The sequence below is a fragment of the Pisolithus orientalis genome, assembly GCF_024613125.1.
Source record: "Pisolithus orientalis strain OTSU chromosome Unknown F5J12scaffold_27, whole genome shotgun sequence".
Lineage (NCBI taxonomy): Eukaryota > Fungi > Basidiomycota > Agaricomycetes > Boletales > Pisolithaceae > Pisolithus > Pisolithus orientalis.
The window spans coordinates 412,360-429,889 of record NW_026260808.1 but is presented as its reverse complement, the minus strand read 5'-3'; the positions used below and the strand labels follow the sequence as shown (position 1 = coordinate 429,889).

Below are 17,530 nucleotides of genomic sequence, written 5' to 3'. Positions count from 1 at the left end.
CATAGTGATCTGAACAACATCCTGATTCACACTGAAGTGATAATCACATAACATGGAATCAGCCTGCCTGACCATCTAGAGTATGCCCCACTGTCCAAGTTGCAGTAAAGGTGGCTTCCAGAGTCACAGCACTGTCACAATGCACATGAGCCAGCCATCCTCTGGGTGCAATACCTGGGTCAACAACTTAGTCCACCTTCACAAGTCTCTCCAACCTTTGAGCTTGAACATTCATAACTCTCAACACCCAACACACTTAGAAGATGTCCTGATGAGCACTGACCCCGATGACTATGCAACTCATGATTACCTGGATTTTGTTCATATGGCATTTGACATGTTGGGGCCAACCACAGATGACTTTGAGGGCACAGCTAAAACATTTGGACTTGGCCCAATGTTTATGGACAAATTTAACAGCAACCAGTTCAGCAACCTACAGGCATCAAATCTGTACTACCCCTTCAACTCCCACAATGAATGGGAGCTGGCATCATGGTTCATTCAGGCCTGAGCATGAGAGCTATAGACTCTTTCTTGTCATTGTCAATTGTAAGCCTGTCCCTATTCTCTCTGAAGATCATTATTGACATGCACCAGATACAGCTACTAAATATTTCCTTTCGTACAGCCAGAGCACTTCGTGGGCTGGCTGAGTTACTTCCTGGCAGGCTGCACTGGTGCTCAATGGAGATTACTCCTTTGCAGCCAACCAAACACCCTGTGCACATCATCCATGAACCATGGATACAAGTTAGCTCTCCTCAGAGCCTTGGTTATGTTACAAATATTATCTTCAAGTCCTTCAGAGATACATTTACCTCCATAGCTCCCAGGTCCCTGATTGTCCCTCTGAAAACAATTCCCACATGTGTCCGTAGCTATTCTGCCTCCTTCAACCAGGGTGGCTTGTCAGAGGACAGCCTGGTCAGCCTATATGACAATGATAGAAAGTGCTGGAACTGGGAGCTTCGTCCACCCCCAGTCTCTGATTCACATCCTGAGCAACCTGGGCCACTTGCCTCAGAGCTGCCAGTAGAATCAGAAAAGCTCTGCTTTGAAAAGCAAGTTGCTCTGTTTCTCAATGCTATCAGAACCACCACCAAATCCACAATGCCCAGTCTATCCAGCAAACCCCAGCATCAATGGATGGTGGACTGGAGCAGAACCAGCTTGCAAGGTTCTACAGGTTATTCCCAAAAGCCTGACCTCATCCTTGTCAATAACACCCCAGTATCCCTCAACAAGATTATGTGGTTAAGTCCCAAAGTCATCGCCAAGTACTCAAAGGAGTCTTTCAAGCCAGCATCCCACCTTGGGAAGATGATGGACACTAAGGCATATCTAACCCTCGTTGACCAGCCCTGGAGGTGCTATGTCCTTGGATTATCAATTACTGATAGTGAACTTCTTCAACTTCACTTTTACAACCACTCTGGTGGTGCAATCTCACCCTCTATCAATATCCACACTGATGCAGAAGTCTTCATATACATTGTATGTGCCATTGCATTTGGCTCCTGCTCAACCCTTGGCTTTGATTCAACCATAGAGATATCCCCCCATCCTGCACACAGCTGCAAATGCACAACACTTGCGATACCTCTCTCCCCTTTCCCCTCTCCTGCAACACCTTCTCCTCACTTGGAGTTGGGCATCCTCCCCAGTGCAAACCCACTCCTGACTCCTGTATCACCCAAACACATCCCAGCAATTGGGAGGATCCAAGTAAACAAGACCTTCTATGAGGTGCTTGATGTATTATTCTCGAGCACAGGCTTTCTAGGAAGGGGTACTGTTTGTTACCTTGCATGCTACAATGGGGAATACTACATCATCAAGGATTATTGGGTGGAGGAGTTGGAGCAGAGGACAGCCCTGCACAAAGTCAACATGATGAAGCTGGTCCAGGACATTGATGGAGTTCCCAAGTTGCAACACTACTGGGTCATCAAGGTCAAGCTGGGCATTGTTGATAAAACTGAACAATATCATGATGAGAAGTGGCAATCATGCATGAAGTCTCAGAGAACTCATGTGCAATTGGCTATGAAACCATGTGCAAGGCCAATGGTAATGTTCAAGACAAAAAAGGAACTTGTTTCATGCATCTGAGATATTTTATGAAGTACATATCCTCTTCCACTTGTAAAATCAATACTAATTGCTTTAACAGTCCAACAGCAGGCTCTCAAGAGTGGTGTCCTCCATCGAGATTGTAGCATCAACAATACAATGATCAAGGACTTCGCAAATGGGTTGTGCAGCTTTCTCCTTGACTGGGAATTTGCTGTATGGGTCACATTACAGGGGGAGTATGACTTGGGCAGCACAGTAAGTACTATGCAAAACATTTTGGAACTTGAAGCTGATAGTATGCAAAGGGGACAGTCCCCTTCCTTTCAGTGAATATCCTTTGCCAACTCAAGGAAGCCATCACTAGAAGTGGAAAGACTAATGTCCCATCAATCTGGAAAAGTGCCTCTCTCACCTGTGTATTCATCAATCACCCTACTACTATACACCATACATTTGCAGATGATATCGAATCCCTGTTCTACATTTTCATCTGGATCCTCATCCTTTATGATGGGCCACTTGGCCATGAGCATCAAGATATCAGCCATGAAAAGACACTTCTTGGCTTGTGGAGTGAAAAGGTGGCCAAAGATCTCAAAATTGCCAGATGCACCAAGTTCACATTCCTTAATGACCCATCCAAATTGAGGCTGGATTCCAAGGTCTTGCAATATTTTCAAGATCTAATCCCTCTGGCTAATGAGTGGCATGTATTGCTTGGGCAGTCCCTGCTGAGCAGAACTGCAGTGCAGTTCTCTGATGTTATCTCCCTTTTTGATCATTTCTTGGCCAGCATGCCATACAAGAAACCACCAGAGATGATGAATGCATTCCAGCAGATCATTGCCCAGCACAAAGTGCTTAATTCAAGCATGTGTCTGAGTCAGGAGAACAATATGGATGTTATGTCTTCAGCAATTATGTCTTCTAAATGCCTTTGTGAAGAGGTAAGGAGCATGGATAACCCTCCTATACCCAATAAATGCTTCAAAGGCATGTAGTCTGAGCATGAATTTTATGTTTAGTTCATGTTCTGTATGTTATGTGTAAAGTGTTTCAATTCATTTGCAGTGGGTAACCATCTCTGTGCATCATTTCATTTTACATCTCACAATGAACCTGTCAATGTTTATATGGATTCACAAGATGTCATTTCATCATGGTCCCCAGGCTTCCTTTTTATACTGTTCTCTGTTTAACTGCTTGTACCTTCAGATGTCCACCCAATCTGGAACAATCCCGTCAAAAAAGAAGGATAGCAAAAAAGCCAAATGATGACCAAAGGCTGATGGAAGCACTCAACCCACAAAAAACAAGCATCTAGGAAGCCCACCCATCAATCTCAAAGAGTCTCAGTCTGTTGCCACAGCAGGACTTCATCATAGTGAAAGGGAAGGGGCAGGTTCAGGTGGAAGGGCCAAGCAATCGGAGCAGATTGGTACTGCCCTTGAAGGCCAAGCTACACAGCTGCGAAAGTCGACAGATCTCCCCAACAATTCCATTGTAAATCCTCTTGCACCTCTGCCCACTCAGCAGAAAAAGGGTGGGGGCTGCAGTGCTGGCCAGAATGCAAAACTGAAGGTCAGTTCTAGTTATTTGCAAATATCAAGCTAACCGCTTGCAAAGTCCAATGTCACCCCACCACCCTACATGCCTCCCATTGTGAATGGTCCTAGCCCAGCTGATATGCCTCTGGTGAGTGTCTTTTCATACTGATATACAATGTTCATTTCAGAATCCCATCCCTCAGTCCTCAACAGCAGTAGCAACACCTGTCTTCCATCAGCACCCCACAGACTCCCATCACTTTGGTTTCAGTGTTCTGGCTCAACAGCCAGGTCATATCATGCCTCCCGGGATGGAACCTGACCTTCAAGTGCTCAATAATCCTTATATTGCTGTGATTCAGGGAGACCAAGTTCCCAGTAATACATCTCATCCACCAACACCCCAGCCCAACTACCAGTCTCGGTTTATCCCCCACCAGCCACCTGCTACCATTCCTGACTCTTGTATTGACCCCTCCCTTGATAGCTCACTCTCATTGAGACAAACTTCGGCAACCACTGACATTTGCCACAAGAGTTCAGAGAAGCTGTCATCAGAGGGCTCCTCAGAAGAGTCAGAGTCCTCAAGTAATAACCCATCAGACACAGAGGCTGGTGAGGTCTCCAGTGATGAGTTTGACAATGATGAGGATGATGCATTTGGATGGGGTGCAACAAATCTTAGGCAATCAACTCATCCTGGTACATGTCAGAGGTTATTATGGTATTGGCTCAATGTTCTTTGTTAGGCTTCTCCCAAGAAATGATGACAAGCAATCCTATTCACCACAATTCCTTACCCCCTGACCACGAGTTTCAGTACTCATGCAACAAGGATGACAATGCAGCTCTGCGAAGCTTACAATCCAAGGACAAGGCTCAGCCAGAGGTATGAAAATGCCATTCCTGCTAGCTTTATTTATTCAGATTGTTATTTTAGGGTTCCCAACATGGCACTTTCATTGACATTCTTGAATGCCACCATCACACTAACAGCCATCCTGTTCCCAATCATGATCTTCTGACCCTTGTGCATGACTCGGTCAACAAAGTATCTCAGCACACCAGAGCCCCTCATAACTCCAAGAAAGCTAAGGATGAGGGCCCATTGCCTTCACAATTGAGATTTTATGAGGCAGTATGGAAGGACTGTCTTGAAGATGCTAAGTGAGAATGCAGGGCTGCACATGCACTTTCTAACCCATTCCCATCAAAATCTCATGACCTCAGCCTCTCCACAACAGAGGCGCTCATCACTGTCATCATTGAGTGGAATCAATGCAGTGTGCAATTTGAAGATGGTGAGTAACAATATTTTCACTTTATACATGTCTCATTATCCTAACTTTATAGGTTACTGGCCTGACCACAAGCAAGATATGGCATGCCTTGTAAGTAGTCCCATCTTTCGGTTACAGCTACTGACATACTGCCAGTAGCTCCTTGGTGATATGTCTACCTGGCATTTGGAATTGAAGTTGGTTACACTGGCAACCACACCATCCACATTCAACCTTATCCCTCCTTCTGATGTTGCACCATGGGTTCATGTACAATGGATAGAGACCACTGCCACAAAGCTCCTTGACAACTCACTTTTCCTGCAAGATGGTTTTGACAAGAATGTACATTCACACAGTTCGTTGTCTGCACTACTAACAGATTGGTTTATCAGGGAAAAACCAGGAATTTCACTCACCCCACCCTCAAGGAAGCTGTCATACAATTCTACTATACCAGGACCTATCAAATCGTGGATAAGTGTCCTGAGTCCTTCAATAATTCAGTTCCCCTTTCCTGTCTGGCTCTTGTCACAGCCATGGTGAGTTATTTTACACCCCAAGTCACTGCAACTCAAACTTTTCTTGCAGTATCATTGTGTGTTGTGTTACGCTTCCATCAGGGGTCTTGCCTTTTTCGACTCTTCATGGTCATGTGCGTCACGTGCCTTGTCGCATCTCTAATAACCGTCACCATCCTAGGGGTTCGAATGCTCCAGGGAATGTTAGGATCCCCATCATCACAGGTATTTCCAATACCTGTCGAGACCGCGTTGTCACTGTGATCCAGTATTCCACTGCCCTCTCTGATGGATGACTTGTTTACTTCTTGTTCCGGTGACTCATTTCTGACTCGTCTTTGTTGCCTTTGTGCTGTACTATAGATCCAGTGTCAGGCTCCTCGCTGCGCATTGATTGCACAGCCAGTATAGCCTTCGTTTCCTTGCCTACCCCCATCTTTGACACCATATGACTCCTCTTATTTTATTGATGAACTCGTTGACTGCTGTGGATGCACATCACTCGCAACTGCTACAGTACTCATACTTAGGAGTATATAATCCTACATACTTTGTCCTGTATCAGCAGTTTTTTGATAGCTTGCAACTGAGCTTCATCCCTTCGCCTTAATCCTTGTTCTTTCTCCGTGCAAACAACCTTAGGGACTCGCCAGAAGACAGAACCTCTGTTGGATCATCACAATAACTCAGCCATAGGGGTTATGACAAGTTCGGCCCATAGACTCCCACCTTGTGCACTTCGTGCCTATTCCATTTGAAGAAGTCACTGCGCTCAGGCATAACAAAATCGAAAAACTCTACACAGCTTTTGGACTTGTCGACCTCTTCGCAAAAGTCTACTCATCCTCAGTTACTGAACTTCAACAAACCATCTTACCCAGTCAAAGGCTCATTGGTCTCCCTCAGTGTAAAGACTAACTTGCCTTCTCTCCTGCTCCTCAACTTGATCAACAAGTCGATAACAAAATTGAGAAGCACCCTTCTACCCTCAATCAACTTCACCACTCTACAGGCAGCCACTAGGCTTTAATAGATCGCCTCCCTAGAGCCAGCACTCGTGTCTCCCTATGTGTAAAGCCACCTGCGCTATCCTCAAACATCCACCAACAGGTTTCTTTCGAGAAATAAATCCTCCCTCGGTCTTCGTTATCACTTTCCATTAAAGTGTCTAACTCACAAAAGTCAAGACCTCCAGTCCCTCCACAAAATACCCCCTTAGGACTTGGAAGGAACCCGCCTCTACCACTGATACCTGGGAGACTAAGACTGTCAGCCACAGCTAGTAATCCCCAGTTATCCTATTTGTCCCGCTTTAGGGAATCAGAAGTTGCGCTTAGCTCAGAAGAAGAAGACAATCAGAAGTCTGATACTTCTTTCGGATCAGTCCTCAAGGAAGAACAAGAAGCATGCAAATCACCCATTATGTCCATGACAATTAGTCATGGAGAATCAGCCCCTGAGATGCTGCCGAAGGTTTTCTCCGAAGTGGAGCTGAAGGAAAGGTTGGAAGAACAAAGGTGCTCTTTGGCGGAAGACTGGCGCAAGATAGCCGGTGGACAGTCAAGCGACCCTTTTCCAACAGGAATGCCTACGGACTTGGCTCTACGAGCTTGGTACACCAGAAACTATGGAAAGGTAATTCCCCCAGAGGTCCCCCTAGCAGGGGCCAGTAAGGGTAAGGCCTCAGTAGATCCTGACGACTCGTATGATGTCTGCCCACCCAATGGAGGAAGGGAGTTTAATGTCGGGTGTCCCAGAGAATACAATGGAAGCCACAATGGGCTTCAGACTTGGGTTACGCAAGTCAAAGGATATTTGAACCTTAACAAGCATGTCTACAACACAGAGTCACTCAAGATCTCGTTCACCCTTACATATATGATGAAAGGAGCCACCGTCTCGTTTGCTGAAAATTACCAAAATGAAAACAAGCTTCTCGATGGAACCATTTGGTATTCAGACACCTTCCAAAGGTTCGTTGAGCGTCTCAAAGCTACCTTCGAATCTGGCAATCAAACTGCCTTGGCCATCCTTCACCTTTCCGACATCTCGCAAGGGAAACGAGAACTCGAGTCGTACATTGCCGAGTTCACCAGGCTTGTCAACAAGGCTCAGCTTAAAGAAGAATCATGTGAAGCAGGGATCTTCTTCGGAAAAGGATTGAATAAGGAATATCGCGATTGGGTTCTCAATTCAGGATGTGCCCCATCCACGGTCATCGAGTGGATCCAGTGCATGGGAGAAGCAAGGACTGCGATCATGACGAAGCACATCCTTGAAGGGAAGGAATCTCGGTATGAACGCAAGTTTATTCATTACTGCGGAGGTTCCCGAGATCCTGATGCAATGGACATCGACAAATGCAAACGGAACGTCAGACATTCTAACTCCAAAATTACATGCTTCGAATGTGGAGCAAAGGGTCACTACAAACGTGACTGTACAAAGTCCCAAGGCAAAACCCCCCCCAGTATACGAGTTGTTCTTTCTGCTGATGGAACTAAAACTGTGTATATGGGAGACCATTTGGCAACAGCTGAAGAAAGGAAGGCCTACAGGATGGATTTTTAAATGGGACCGCCGAGACTCCTAAGGCAGGTCCCGCTTTGATATTGTCCACAAATTGTACTTCTATAGACGATGAATCGTGCATGAGAGTTGGTTCACCTCTTGGAAGGGCATGGTTGCCAGACTTTATGGCAGGAGTAATGGTCTGTGTTGACTCAGGCACAGAGGTTTCGCTCATCTTGGAGCGAATTGTTCAAAAGTTACGAATTCCTTCGTATCGGGTCAAGACCAGGTTCAACACTATGTTGTTTACCGGAAAAGATGTCAAATGGGTCACAAGAAAGGTTACCATACAACTCCTTATCAAGAACCGCATCGTCTGCATCAAATGCTACGTCAGACCCTTAGTAGGGAAGGAACACATCCTTCTAGGGATGCCCTTCCTCCGGATGTACAAGCCCTGGATGGATTGGGAACACAACAAAATAACTTGTTGGGACAACGGGTATGTACCGACCCAGGAAACTGACGTCGCTATTAGGAACTTCACCCCCTTTTACAAAGGAAGTGCCATATCATTTAACGATGATGGTTCCATCCAGGAACCACCAGTAAGTAGTGTTTGCAAGACTACTTTGTCCACAGAACTTGAGGCTGCCTTATCCTCAACTAAGGAGGAAGTTAAACTTCCAAAGGAGTATGAAGAATTTGCCAAGGTGTTCTCGGAAGAGGATATCCCACTGCTGCACCACCGACCCGGGCTGGACCATGAAATCTGGCTGCAGGATGACTTTAAACCCAAGAAGGCAGTAGTATATCCGATGTCCCCAGACGAACTCAAGGTCTTGGATGAATTCTTGGACGAAAACCTCAGGTGCAAAAAAATTCAACCATCTACTTTGCCTCAAGCAGCTCCGGTGTTTTTTGTCGCCAAAAAGGATGGAAAGAAGCGGTTAATCCAAGACTACCGCTACTTGAATTCCTTCACAATCCCAGATGTGCATCCCTTGCCCAATGCACAGGCACTGTTCAACGAGTTAGTCGAATCAAAATACTACACCAAGTTCGACATATGATGGGGATTTACAAACCTCTGTGTTCGCAAAGGAGATGAATGGAAAGGAGCCTTTGTTACGCCAAGAGGACTGTTTGAACCTACGGTAATGTTTTCTGGGCAGTGTAACTCACCTCCTTCTTTTCAGAGGTATATGGACCAAACCTTTGCTTCCCAAAGAGGAAAGCAGGTTGGGTACATGGATGATGTAGCAATCCATGGGAAGACAAAAGAAGAACTTCGCTCGCGTGTCAGGGAGTTCCTCCTAATCTGTGCAAAGGAAGGTTTACAGCTCAAGATCAGCAAATGCGTCTTTGAAGCCGAAGAAATTGAGTTTCTTGGGATGATAATAGGAAAGGGGTGTATCAAGACTTCACCAACAAAGACCGATGCCATCAGTACTTGGGAAGCCCCCAACAATCTTACAGGGCTTCGATGGTTCCTTGGATTCTGCAATTTCTACTGCAAGTTCATCCCTTCCTTCTCAAGCATTGCCTGCCTGCTCCATGACCTTACAAAGAAAGGAGCATCATATCAATGGACCCCCGAACGAGACTCTGCATTCGAAAGGTTGAAGTCTTTATTATGCTCAGCTCCGGTCCTCTCTATACCTGATTTCTCAAAACCCTTCGCACTGTTCACCGATGCCTCAAAACTTGGTACTGGTGCAGTGCTCGCCCAGAAAGGAATGGACGGTGAATGGCATCCTTGCTCCTACCTGTCCCAGTCCCTTGTCGGCGCCGAACAGTGTTACCAGGTCTATGATCTGGAAATGTTGGCCATCATCCGCGCCCTGAAAGCCTTCCGACCATATCTCCTGTCTGCTGTCGAGCCGACTGTGGTCTTCACAGATCACAAGAACCTAGAATACTATCGTGAGCCTCAACAACTCACTCCTCGACAAGCTCGCTGGGCTGCCACTGTGCAATCCTACCCCATTCGCTTTTCCTGGCAGGCGGGTCGCCTCCAGGTTCCTGCCAACACTCTTTCATGCAAAAACGAAGCGACAGAGCCCACCCCTGTTGCCACGGTCCTGCCGCCAGACCTTTGGCTTTCGATGGGGGTGGATTCCCGAAATTCCCAAATTCGCCTCATATCACCCTCGTTTTCCCTTACCAAACTACAAAAACAATTAAAAATCAACCATTTGTGCTGAATTGGACGCATACTGACTCGGAGGTTGCATGCCAAAGATGCTAAGCCATACTCCCACCCCACTGAGGACAGGTTAAAGGGGAGTCAGCTGTTCAATGTTCGCCCAAATGAGGACCCCATAAAAGGAACAAGAGGCGTCTACATGATATCCACGGACCTGTATGAACGCATCAAGAACGATTCGTTAAAGGTTTTGACAGGTCCAGAACCATTGGATAACGTAACAATGGCACACGACGGAACAAAACGCTTTGGAACAACTAGGCTGTACATTCCCCCTGAACACCGACATCATTGCATGCAGACATATCATGACCTTGAGTCTTCTGGACACCCTGGACAGAAGGCGATGTTCGCTAAGATGAGAAAGGAGGTTTGGTGGGAAGGTATGGGTAGAGACATCAAAACTTATGTTGCAGGGTGCCCTGTCTGCCAAACCACTAAGGTGGTCACACATCCGCCGACACCACCCATCATCCCTCATGAAACCCCTAAAACTGCCTTCCCGTTCCAGCAAATCTCGATGGACCTTATCACGGATCTTCCTGTCTTGGGAGATCAAAAATACGACTCTATTCTCATGGTTGTCGATCAGGGCCTGACAAAGGCTGCACTCTTCATCCTGTGTCACAAAACTATTGACTCCGTCAGGATCACCAGGTTGTTCCATCAGTTCATATATTCCCGATATGGCATCCCCAAGTCAGTAATATCCGACTGTGGACCTCAGTTCGTGTCCTCGTTCACTAAGGAACTGTACAAAGCGATAGGGGTCAAGTCTAAACTGTCCACAGGATACCACCTGCAAAAAAATGGAGAAAGCGAACGGGTTAACCAGGAGGTCGAAGGGTACCTCTGGCTGTATTGTTCAGAGTTTCCGAACTCGTGGGCAGCCAAGCTACCCTCTGCTGAATTCGCACACAACTCCCGGGTCCACTCCATACATCAAATGACACCTCTTTCGCTTATCCTTGGTTACGACCCCTCCCCATATCCCAAGGTCCGGCTCACCCTGGTCCCCACAGTTGACAAAAGATTGGAGCGACTCGCATCAAATTGGGATGTTGCCATTCTGGCCCACAGGAAGGCACAGGACTTGATGCAAGCACACTCAAAAGGAACATATGTTGTGCCAAAAGTGGGAGACAAGGTCCTCCTGGATACCAGTCATCTTCGGATCAAAAACCAGTGCGATAAAATTGCGCCCCGAAGACTCGGACCTTTCAGGGTGACTCAGGAAGTGTCACCAGTCGCGTTCTGATTGGAGCTTCCTGAGTCCTGGAAAGTTCATCTGGTGTTTCATGGTTCCTGCATCTTTCCGTTCACCAAAAACGATACTTATGGGACTGCACCCACAGCCCCTCTTCCCAAACTGGTCGACGACAAGATCGAATGGGAGGTCAAGTCGATTTTAAATCACAAGGTCGATGGACAAAGAGGGAAAAGATGGTACTTGATCAAGTGGAAAGGGTTCCCCCATTCATCAAATACGTGGGAACCTGAGGAACACATAAAAGATCACACGTCTGAAGCCCTCGAACAATACAAACTCACCCATCACCTGCGAAGCTAGATGGACTCCCCTTGTTCTGTCAATACCGAAAACGACTATGCCAACATCCCCTTCACCAGTGAATCCGTTTACTACACCGATGATGACAGGCTCGTTCCCCCTGTCAATATCTATGCCCCAACCTCACCTCCAACGTCCCCCACTGGCTTTCATGTCTCCGGGTTCTCCTCACCCGTCTCCCAACCCCATCCAATATCACCCCCTGTCGCCCGTGCTTTCGGATCATGTCCACTCAAGGGGATCTCTGTCAAGTGCGTCCTGGCCCCAAGGGCCAGAGCCCCCCCCAGTGGGGACAGTAACCCAAAGGGAAAGGGTAAAGCACACGTTGACAATGACCCCGATAACACAACAACCCCTGCTGGCAGCTCCCATGTTGCCGAACCTGCTGACCTTCACACCGCCTTTACCACCTACTCTGACAGTGCACAACATGCTGCCCTCGACCTCCTCGCCTCTGCTGCCACTGCCAGGCTTGACCAGCAGCGACTACCAATCTCAGCAAGTGACTACCTGGACATTGTTAGGGCGCTTGACGTCTTCAACGACAGGGACAACATTAATGGGTGCTCACCAGAACAGGTTGAGTATTTTAGGATGTTGTCTAAAATCTACAGAGCGTCAGATGTAATCAATGGACTCGTCTCGAAGATCCGTACCTGGAAATTAAGTGGGACAGCCCCCTTGTCCAAGGTAGTCATGATCGACATGCTGGAAAAGGCCTCTTCAGATATTACCGAGGCAGTTACCAGTGGCGCATATCACCACTTACGGCAACAGCAGATAGGAGAGTTTTTGGCTCTGCCTGCTTCTCACATCCTTGATCGGATTATCCCAAAGCAGGAGGAAGCGTCAGCTCCAGCGATCAAGTTAAAAGAAGATGTCTCGGATCAGGAGAAAGAGAAGGAATGGCGTGCCATGGAGTTAAGGTTCATGGACTCGGGAGAGTTGTTTAAAGAGGTTGGTTCTCATCTTGGTACTGGGACTCATAACTCTGCTTGGGAGGTTTTGTTACAAGACACATTGTGGGCCGGAATCCATAAGAACTACTTTAATGCCATCCACACCTCCGACCCTCTCCCTGCGACTCCCTTCGTCCCTGTCCCTGCTGATCAACTTCGGTTTTACCTCGGAGGGCAGTCCCCTGTTCCTCCTGATCACCCCCTCTATCCCCACGCCTGTTTCCAGTGTCGTTACTTGGGACATTGGTCGTGTTGGAATGGACATGGCTCCCGTTTTACTCCAGCCCTCGAGGAACCACCAACTCCATCACCATCATCACCCATCACTGCTAGGACACGTTCCCATGTCTACACTACTCGCCGACCCCTATCTGCTCGCCCCACCAATGCAAGTTCTGGCCCGTCCTCAAGGGTCTGAGGACCTTAGAGGGGGGGTGATGTTATGCTTCCATCAGGGGTCTTGCCTTTTTTGACTCTTCGTGGTCACGTGCATCACGTGCCTTGTTGCATCTCTAATAACCGTCGCCATCCTAGGGGTTTGAATGCTCCAGGGAATGTTAGGATCCCTGTCATCACAGGTATTTCCAATACCTGTCGAGACCGCATTGTCACTGTGATCCGGTATTCCACTGCCCTCTCTGATGGACGACTTGTTTACTTCTTGTTCCGGTGACTCATTTCTGACTCGTCTTTGTTGCCTTTGTGCTGTACTATAGATCCAGTGTCAGGCTCCTCGCTGCGCATTGATTGCACAGCCAGTATAGCCTTCGTTTCCTTGCCTACCCCCATCTTTGACACCGTATGACTCCTCTTATTTTATTGATGAACTCATTGATTGCTGCGGATGTGCGTTGCTCGCAACTGCTACGGTACTCATACTTAGGAGAATATAATCCTATGTACTTCGTCCTGTATCGGCAGTTTTTCGATAGCTTGCAACTGAGCTTCATCCCTTCGCCTTAATCCTTGTTCTTTCTCTGTGCGAACAACCTTAGGGACTCGCCAGAAGACAGAACCTCTGTTGGATCATCGCGATAACTCAGCCATAGGGGTTACAACAAGTTCAGCCCATAGACTCCCACCTTGCGCGCTTCGTGCCTATTCCATTTGAAGAAGTCACTGCACTCAGGCATAACATGTTGGACAGATTTGCAAAGAATGACACAGGAAAGACAATGCCTCAATTCTCTGGAAAGGCTTACAATTCCATTTTCCATGGCATAATGAAGGTGCTGAACAACATCCTTCATAATCCCTATCACAGTGTGAGGTTGTGCGATCAGCTTTCTTAGTGGGCAAAGGAAGGATGGTAGGTACTGGGGTGGCTGACATGCTCATGCTGACTCCTCATATCAGGGCTGCACTGCAAGAGGTTGATTCAAATGTAGAGAGGTACCAGCACATTCAGGTAGTCCTTGATTGATTTCATAATACCTAGTCCTGTCATACCTGTCATTACATGTAGTATGCAATTGATGCCAATACTCCTGTTCCTGTCATACCTGCTGTGAACTGTTCCTAGTTGCGGAGTGATCACATGTTTGCAAAGTAAACATTGAGATGGGGAGTACTGGACAACACCCCAAGGAGAATACAGTCTGGCCAGTTTTGTACAGTGACATCTAAGCATGAAAGTTCCATAGCAATCCATAGTAAGTAAGATATTGGACAAAGTTCCATGACAATGTGACCATTCCATAGTAACAGGCAACTAGCCATAGCAAAAAGTGTTGTTGGGTGCATCTGTCCAGCCTGGACCTAGCTAGGGGACTCTGTGTATTATGGAGCACTGTGGAGAGCTCCACAGCTCAAAGTGATTTACTGATGCTGTCTGCATGCAATCTCACTTCATTGGTTTGACAACTTGGTGTGAGCTTGACAGTACTTGGTGGTACAGAGGGGCAGAGATGCAGAGTACAGAGCTGTGGCATAAAAGATGATATTTGCAGCTAACCAAAAAGATGTATGAATTTCGGCCTGTGGGGACCTTGTAAACATGGTGACAATGTCATGTACTAAATATCAGTGCCGGTAAACTTCAAGTACTGAAAGTCATGGTACTAAAAATCAGTGCCAACAAACTTGGGGCACTGGTAAGTGCCCACTAGATCAGTGCCACTGGCACTGATATTCAGTGCGTTTACTTCCCACAGTGACGTTAGCTGATTTGAATTAACAAGATCCGTTAATCTGGCATTGTTGCTACTGTAATAAACAAGAGTTAGTTACGGTCAATGGCACACTACACTCCAACTTTGCACCCAACTCTTAGTATGGATGGAAAGTTGAGGTGTGAATCGAAAGAGGCTTAGAGGCAAGCAACGATTAAGTCGCAACTGGTGGGAATGAGCCCCACATGTGTTCCTGAATGTCCAAACTCATCAGGAAGCGAAAAAATGGTTTAAACCTGTTTAAACCCGTCACTGGTTGGTCGTGACCGCAATTCTGTCATTCCCCGTTTCTCTGATGCTGTGCAATGTGGTCCATGATGCATACTGCGGGCTCCGGAGAGCGTGCGACATCCCATAGCTGTTTCTGGTCGACAGAGTCGTACGGCCTAAACTGTAGGCTCGTTGTACGATAACAAATTGATACCTCGACCAATGCCTTGAGTATCATCAGATGGTGACCCAGAAGCATCAAGTGACAGAATTCCGGTCTGAATAGAGCTCGGTCTGAGTGGTAAGCTGTTGATACACGCCTCATTAGACGGTTCTGGTATCCAGACTACGACAATTTGGCCAATAACGACGATAACTACTGCTTCGAAGAGTATGAGTATGCATGTATATTAGTTCTGCGAACCTTTATCTGCTATGTCAGGTGTGGCCAACCTCTCGAAAGCCGCTACAGTCTCAATTCTATGCATCCTGCCTTCGTCATGCACCCTTCGTAAGTCCAGTGTGAGCGGGGACATGCCGTCAGCTAATGGCTCGTGGCGAGTCCGAACCCACTCAGATCTGGAGAACCAAAGCGTCGCGCACAATAAACCCATGACCGTTACGAAGTTGTTGATCAAAAGTAGCAGATCGCTGGTAACCGAGAGTTGAGTAGTCGTGATGGAGATGATTAGTACAATGTTGAAGATGAGAGGGAAGACGAAATTGGCAGCGGCAATGTAAAAGATTCGGCGGATACGGGCTGGCATTCGGCCTGCTACATGGCGGGAAATGCATGTCATTCAGTCCGCCTGCAAAGATATAGGAGAGCATACTCACCACGCCTTATTAAACCTGTGCGGACACGGAGACCATAAAGGAAGAGACTAACAGAGTACCTTTTGAAAGGGAGCATTTAAGGCGCTTTCAATGGACTATTCGAAGATTTACCGACTCACAAGTTGTCTGCTATTTGCATTGTCAATTCAGCGAACAAGTATGGATTGTGGGAGATGGGGTTGAAATGGGTCCCGATCGCAGACCTAACATAGTCAATGAAGAAAAGAATCTGGATACAGAATCACCATGCGTGGACGTAGATATCGACAAGGAAACGCACGAGGACCACCACCCGAGCACATTTAATGCAGAAGGGAAATACAAATATCTTCAATAGAGTGATCCGAGGTGTACTGGAGAGAGGATAGAGTGCAAAGAGGCGAGTTAACAATATCGAGTCACACGCGAACGGTGGGAAGACGGTGAAAGCTGTCGCAGCGTCAGGGATGCTATTTGGCAGCCAATAACCCTGGCCAAGTATGCTCTTCCCACAGGTGAAGTTGACCAGTACACTCGTCGTTAAGACAAGGCAGATAGCAAACACATTCAGTCGGAATACCAAGCGACGTCGAGATTCCTTGGTGGAGAGTGCAAGAAGGAATACAAAGAGAGTAAACAAGGACGCAGACAACGCGACGTCTGCAATGGCAAAGATGAAACATGGCCGTATGGCGTTGACGAACCCATTGATGATAGCTCGTTGATCTGTTGTTGAGGAGATGTCCGACATTTGCAAGGTGGGGTCAACCTGAGTGTTAACATGTATCCATATTATGCTCTACCTGATGAATCGAGTGGTTGTCCTGGTACCTAGTTTGCACAGCCAATGAGGGGAGGATCTAAAAAGAGCTTAGTACGCCTTCCGTTGAGAAGACTAGTCTGAATGCCAGAGATCAGTGGTGGCTGGGGAGTTCCCAGTATCAATACTTGAAAGTACAGGATTACGTACTTACCTTGTGGTTTACTTTCCACACTGGCACCCCTGTATTCCGCTTCATCATCGTTGGCCAGTATAAAAGTCGCTGTTGGTCTATACGCGTTGGCAAATCGACATACCAAGACCCACCAAGCTGGCGTCGTTACTACCGTAAGAAGCACATGAAGCTGTCATCATTAGCGCTCTTGAATGTCCCAGCTTCCTCGTAGGGCGCGCAACGCAAGAACGGTTTGGGCAGTACACTCAATCGACCAGAAACAGTTTCATGAATTACGGCAACGAATTGACACCTCGACCACGGCTTGATTATTATCTGGCGCCGACCTACAAGAATCGAGGGTTGGGACAATTCCAGTCCGGATACCGGTATCAACCCGTCTATGGTCAAGCTGTCGGTAGAGCCTCACTAGACGGTTCTGGTGTCTAGACCAGGACAAGCACGGGCATTTTGGCTGTTAGGTGATGGACTGATGTAACTTGGTTTCACGAACTTCAGTATGATATTCCCTTTTGGAACGGTCCCTGCCTTCTACTTTCCGCCCGTATGGCACAAAAATTGTTTCTATTCTGTTGGAAAACATGCAAGAAAGCTGCACTCGATTAGATAAGCGACATTGTGCGTGGAGTGTGTGCTGTGAGACGCGTGTTATTCGCGTGTCGAGACTCGTCGACGCCCTCATATAGCATCAGCTCGTCATC

The 17,530-nt window shown here is 47.1% G+C and overlaps 2 protein-coding genes across 2 annotated transcripts; one reads left to right on the top strand and one right to left on the bottom strand.

Annotated features, from left to right (window-relative positions):
- Positions 1-139: 139 nt before the first annotated feature.
- F5J12DRAFT_784609 (uncharacterized protein) lies at positions 140-5,387 on the top strand (the record flags this gene model as incomplete). Its single annotated transcript, XM_051743076.1, has 17 exons — positions 140-453; positions 509-552; positions 632-836; positions 882-2,059; positions 2,177-2,334; positions 2,430-2,478; positions 2,539-3,026; positions 3,132-3,153; positions 3,404-3,660; positions 3,706-3,774; positions 3,815-4,328; positions 4,376-4,515; positions 4,567-4,793; positions 4,857-4,927; positions 4,980-5,017; positions 5,066-5,251; positions 5,289-5,387. 17 exons carry the CDS (start codon positions 140-142, stop codon positions 5,385-5,387), a joined length of 4,059 nt encoding a protein of 1,352 aa, XP_051597725.1.
- A 10,001-nt stretch (positions 5,388-15,388) lies between these two features.
- Positions 15,389-16,891, bottom strand: F5J12DRAFT_269960 (uncharacterized protein). The gene is made up of 5 exons (XM_051738675.1): positions 16,705-16,891; positions 16,175-16,642; positions 16,014-16,123; positions 15,895-15,953; positions 15,389-15,832 (listed from the first exon to the last, which is right to left on the bottom strand). Exons 2-5 carry the CDS (start codon positions 16,622-16,624, stop codon positions 15,468-15,470), a joined length of 984 nt encoding a protein of 327 aa, XP_051597724.1. The 5' UTR covers positions 16,625-16,642; positions 16,705-16,891; the 3' UTR covers positions 15,389-15,467.
- Positions 16,892-17,530: the final 639 nt, after the last annotated feature.

Excerpts from the sequence above, each read along its gene's own strand:
- F5J12DRAFT_269960 (XM_051738675.1), bottom strand. The coding sequence starts at position 16,624 with ATGTCGGACATCTCCTCAACAACAGATCAACGAGCTATCATCAATGGG. Across the intron at positions 16,124-16,174 it reads GTGCTCGGGTGGTGGTCCTC|ATTCTTTTCTTCATTGACTA; the intron begins GTGCGTTTCCTT and ends TTCTGTATCCAG. Across the intron at positions 15,833-15,894 it reads CACAGGTTTAATAAGGCGTG|CAGGCCGAATGCCAGCCCGT; the intron begins GTGAGTATGCTC and ends CCCGCCATGTAG.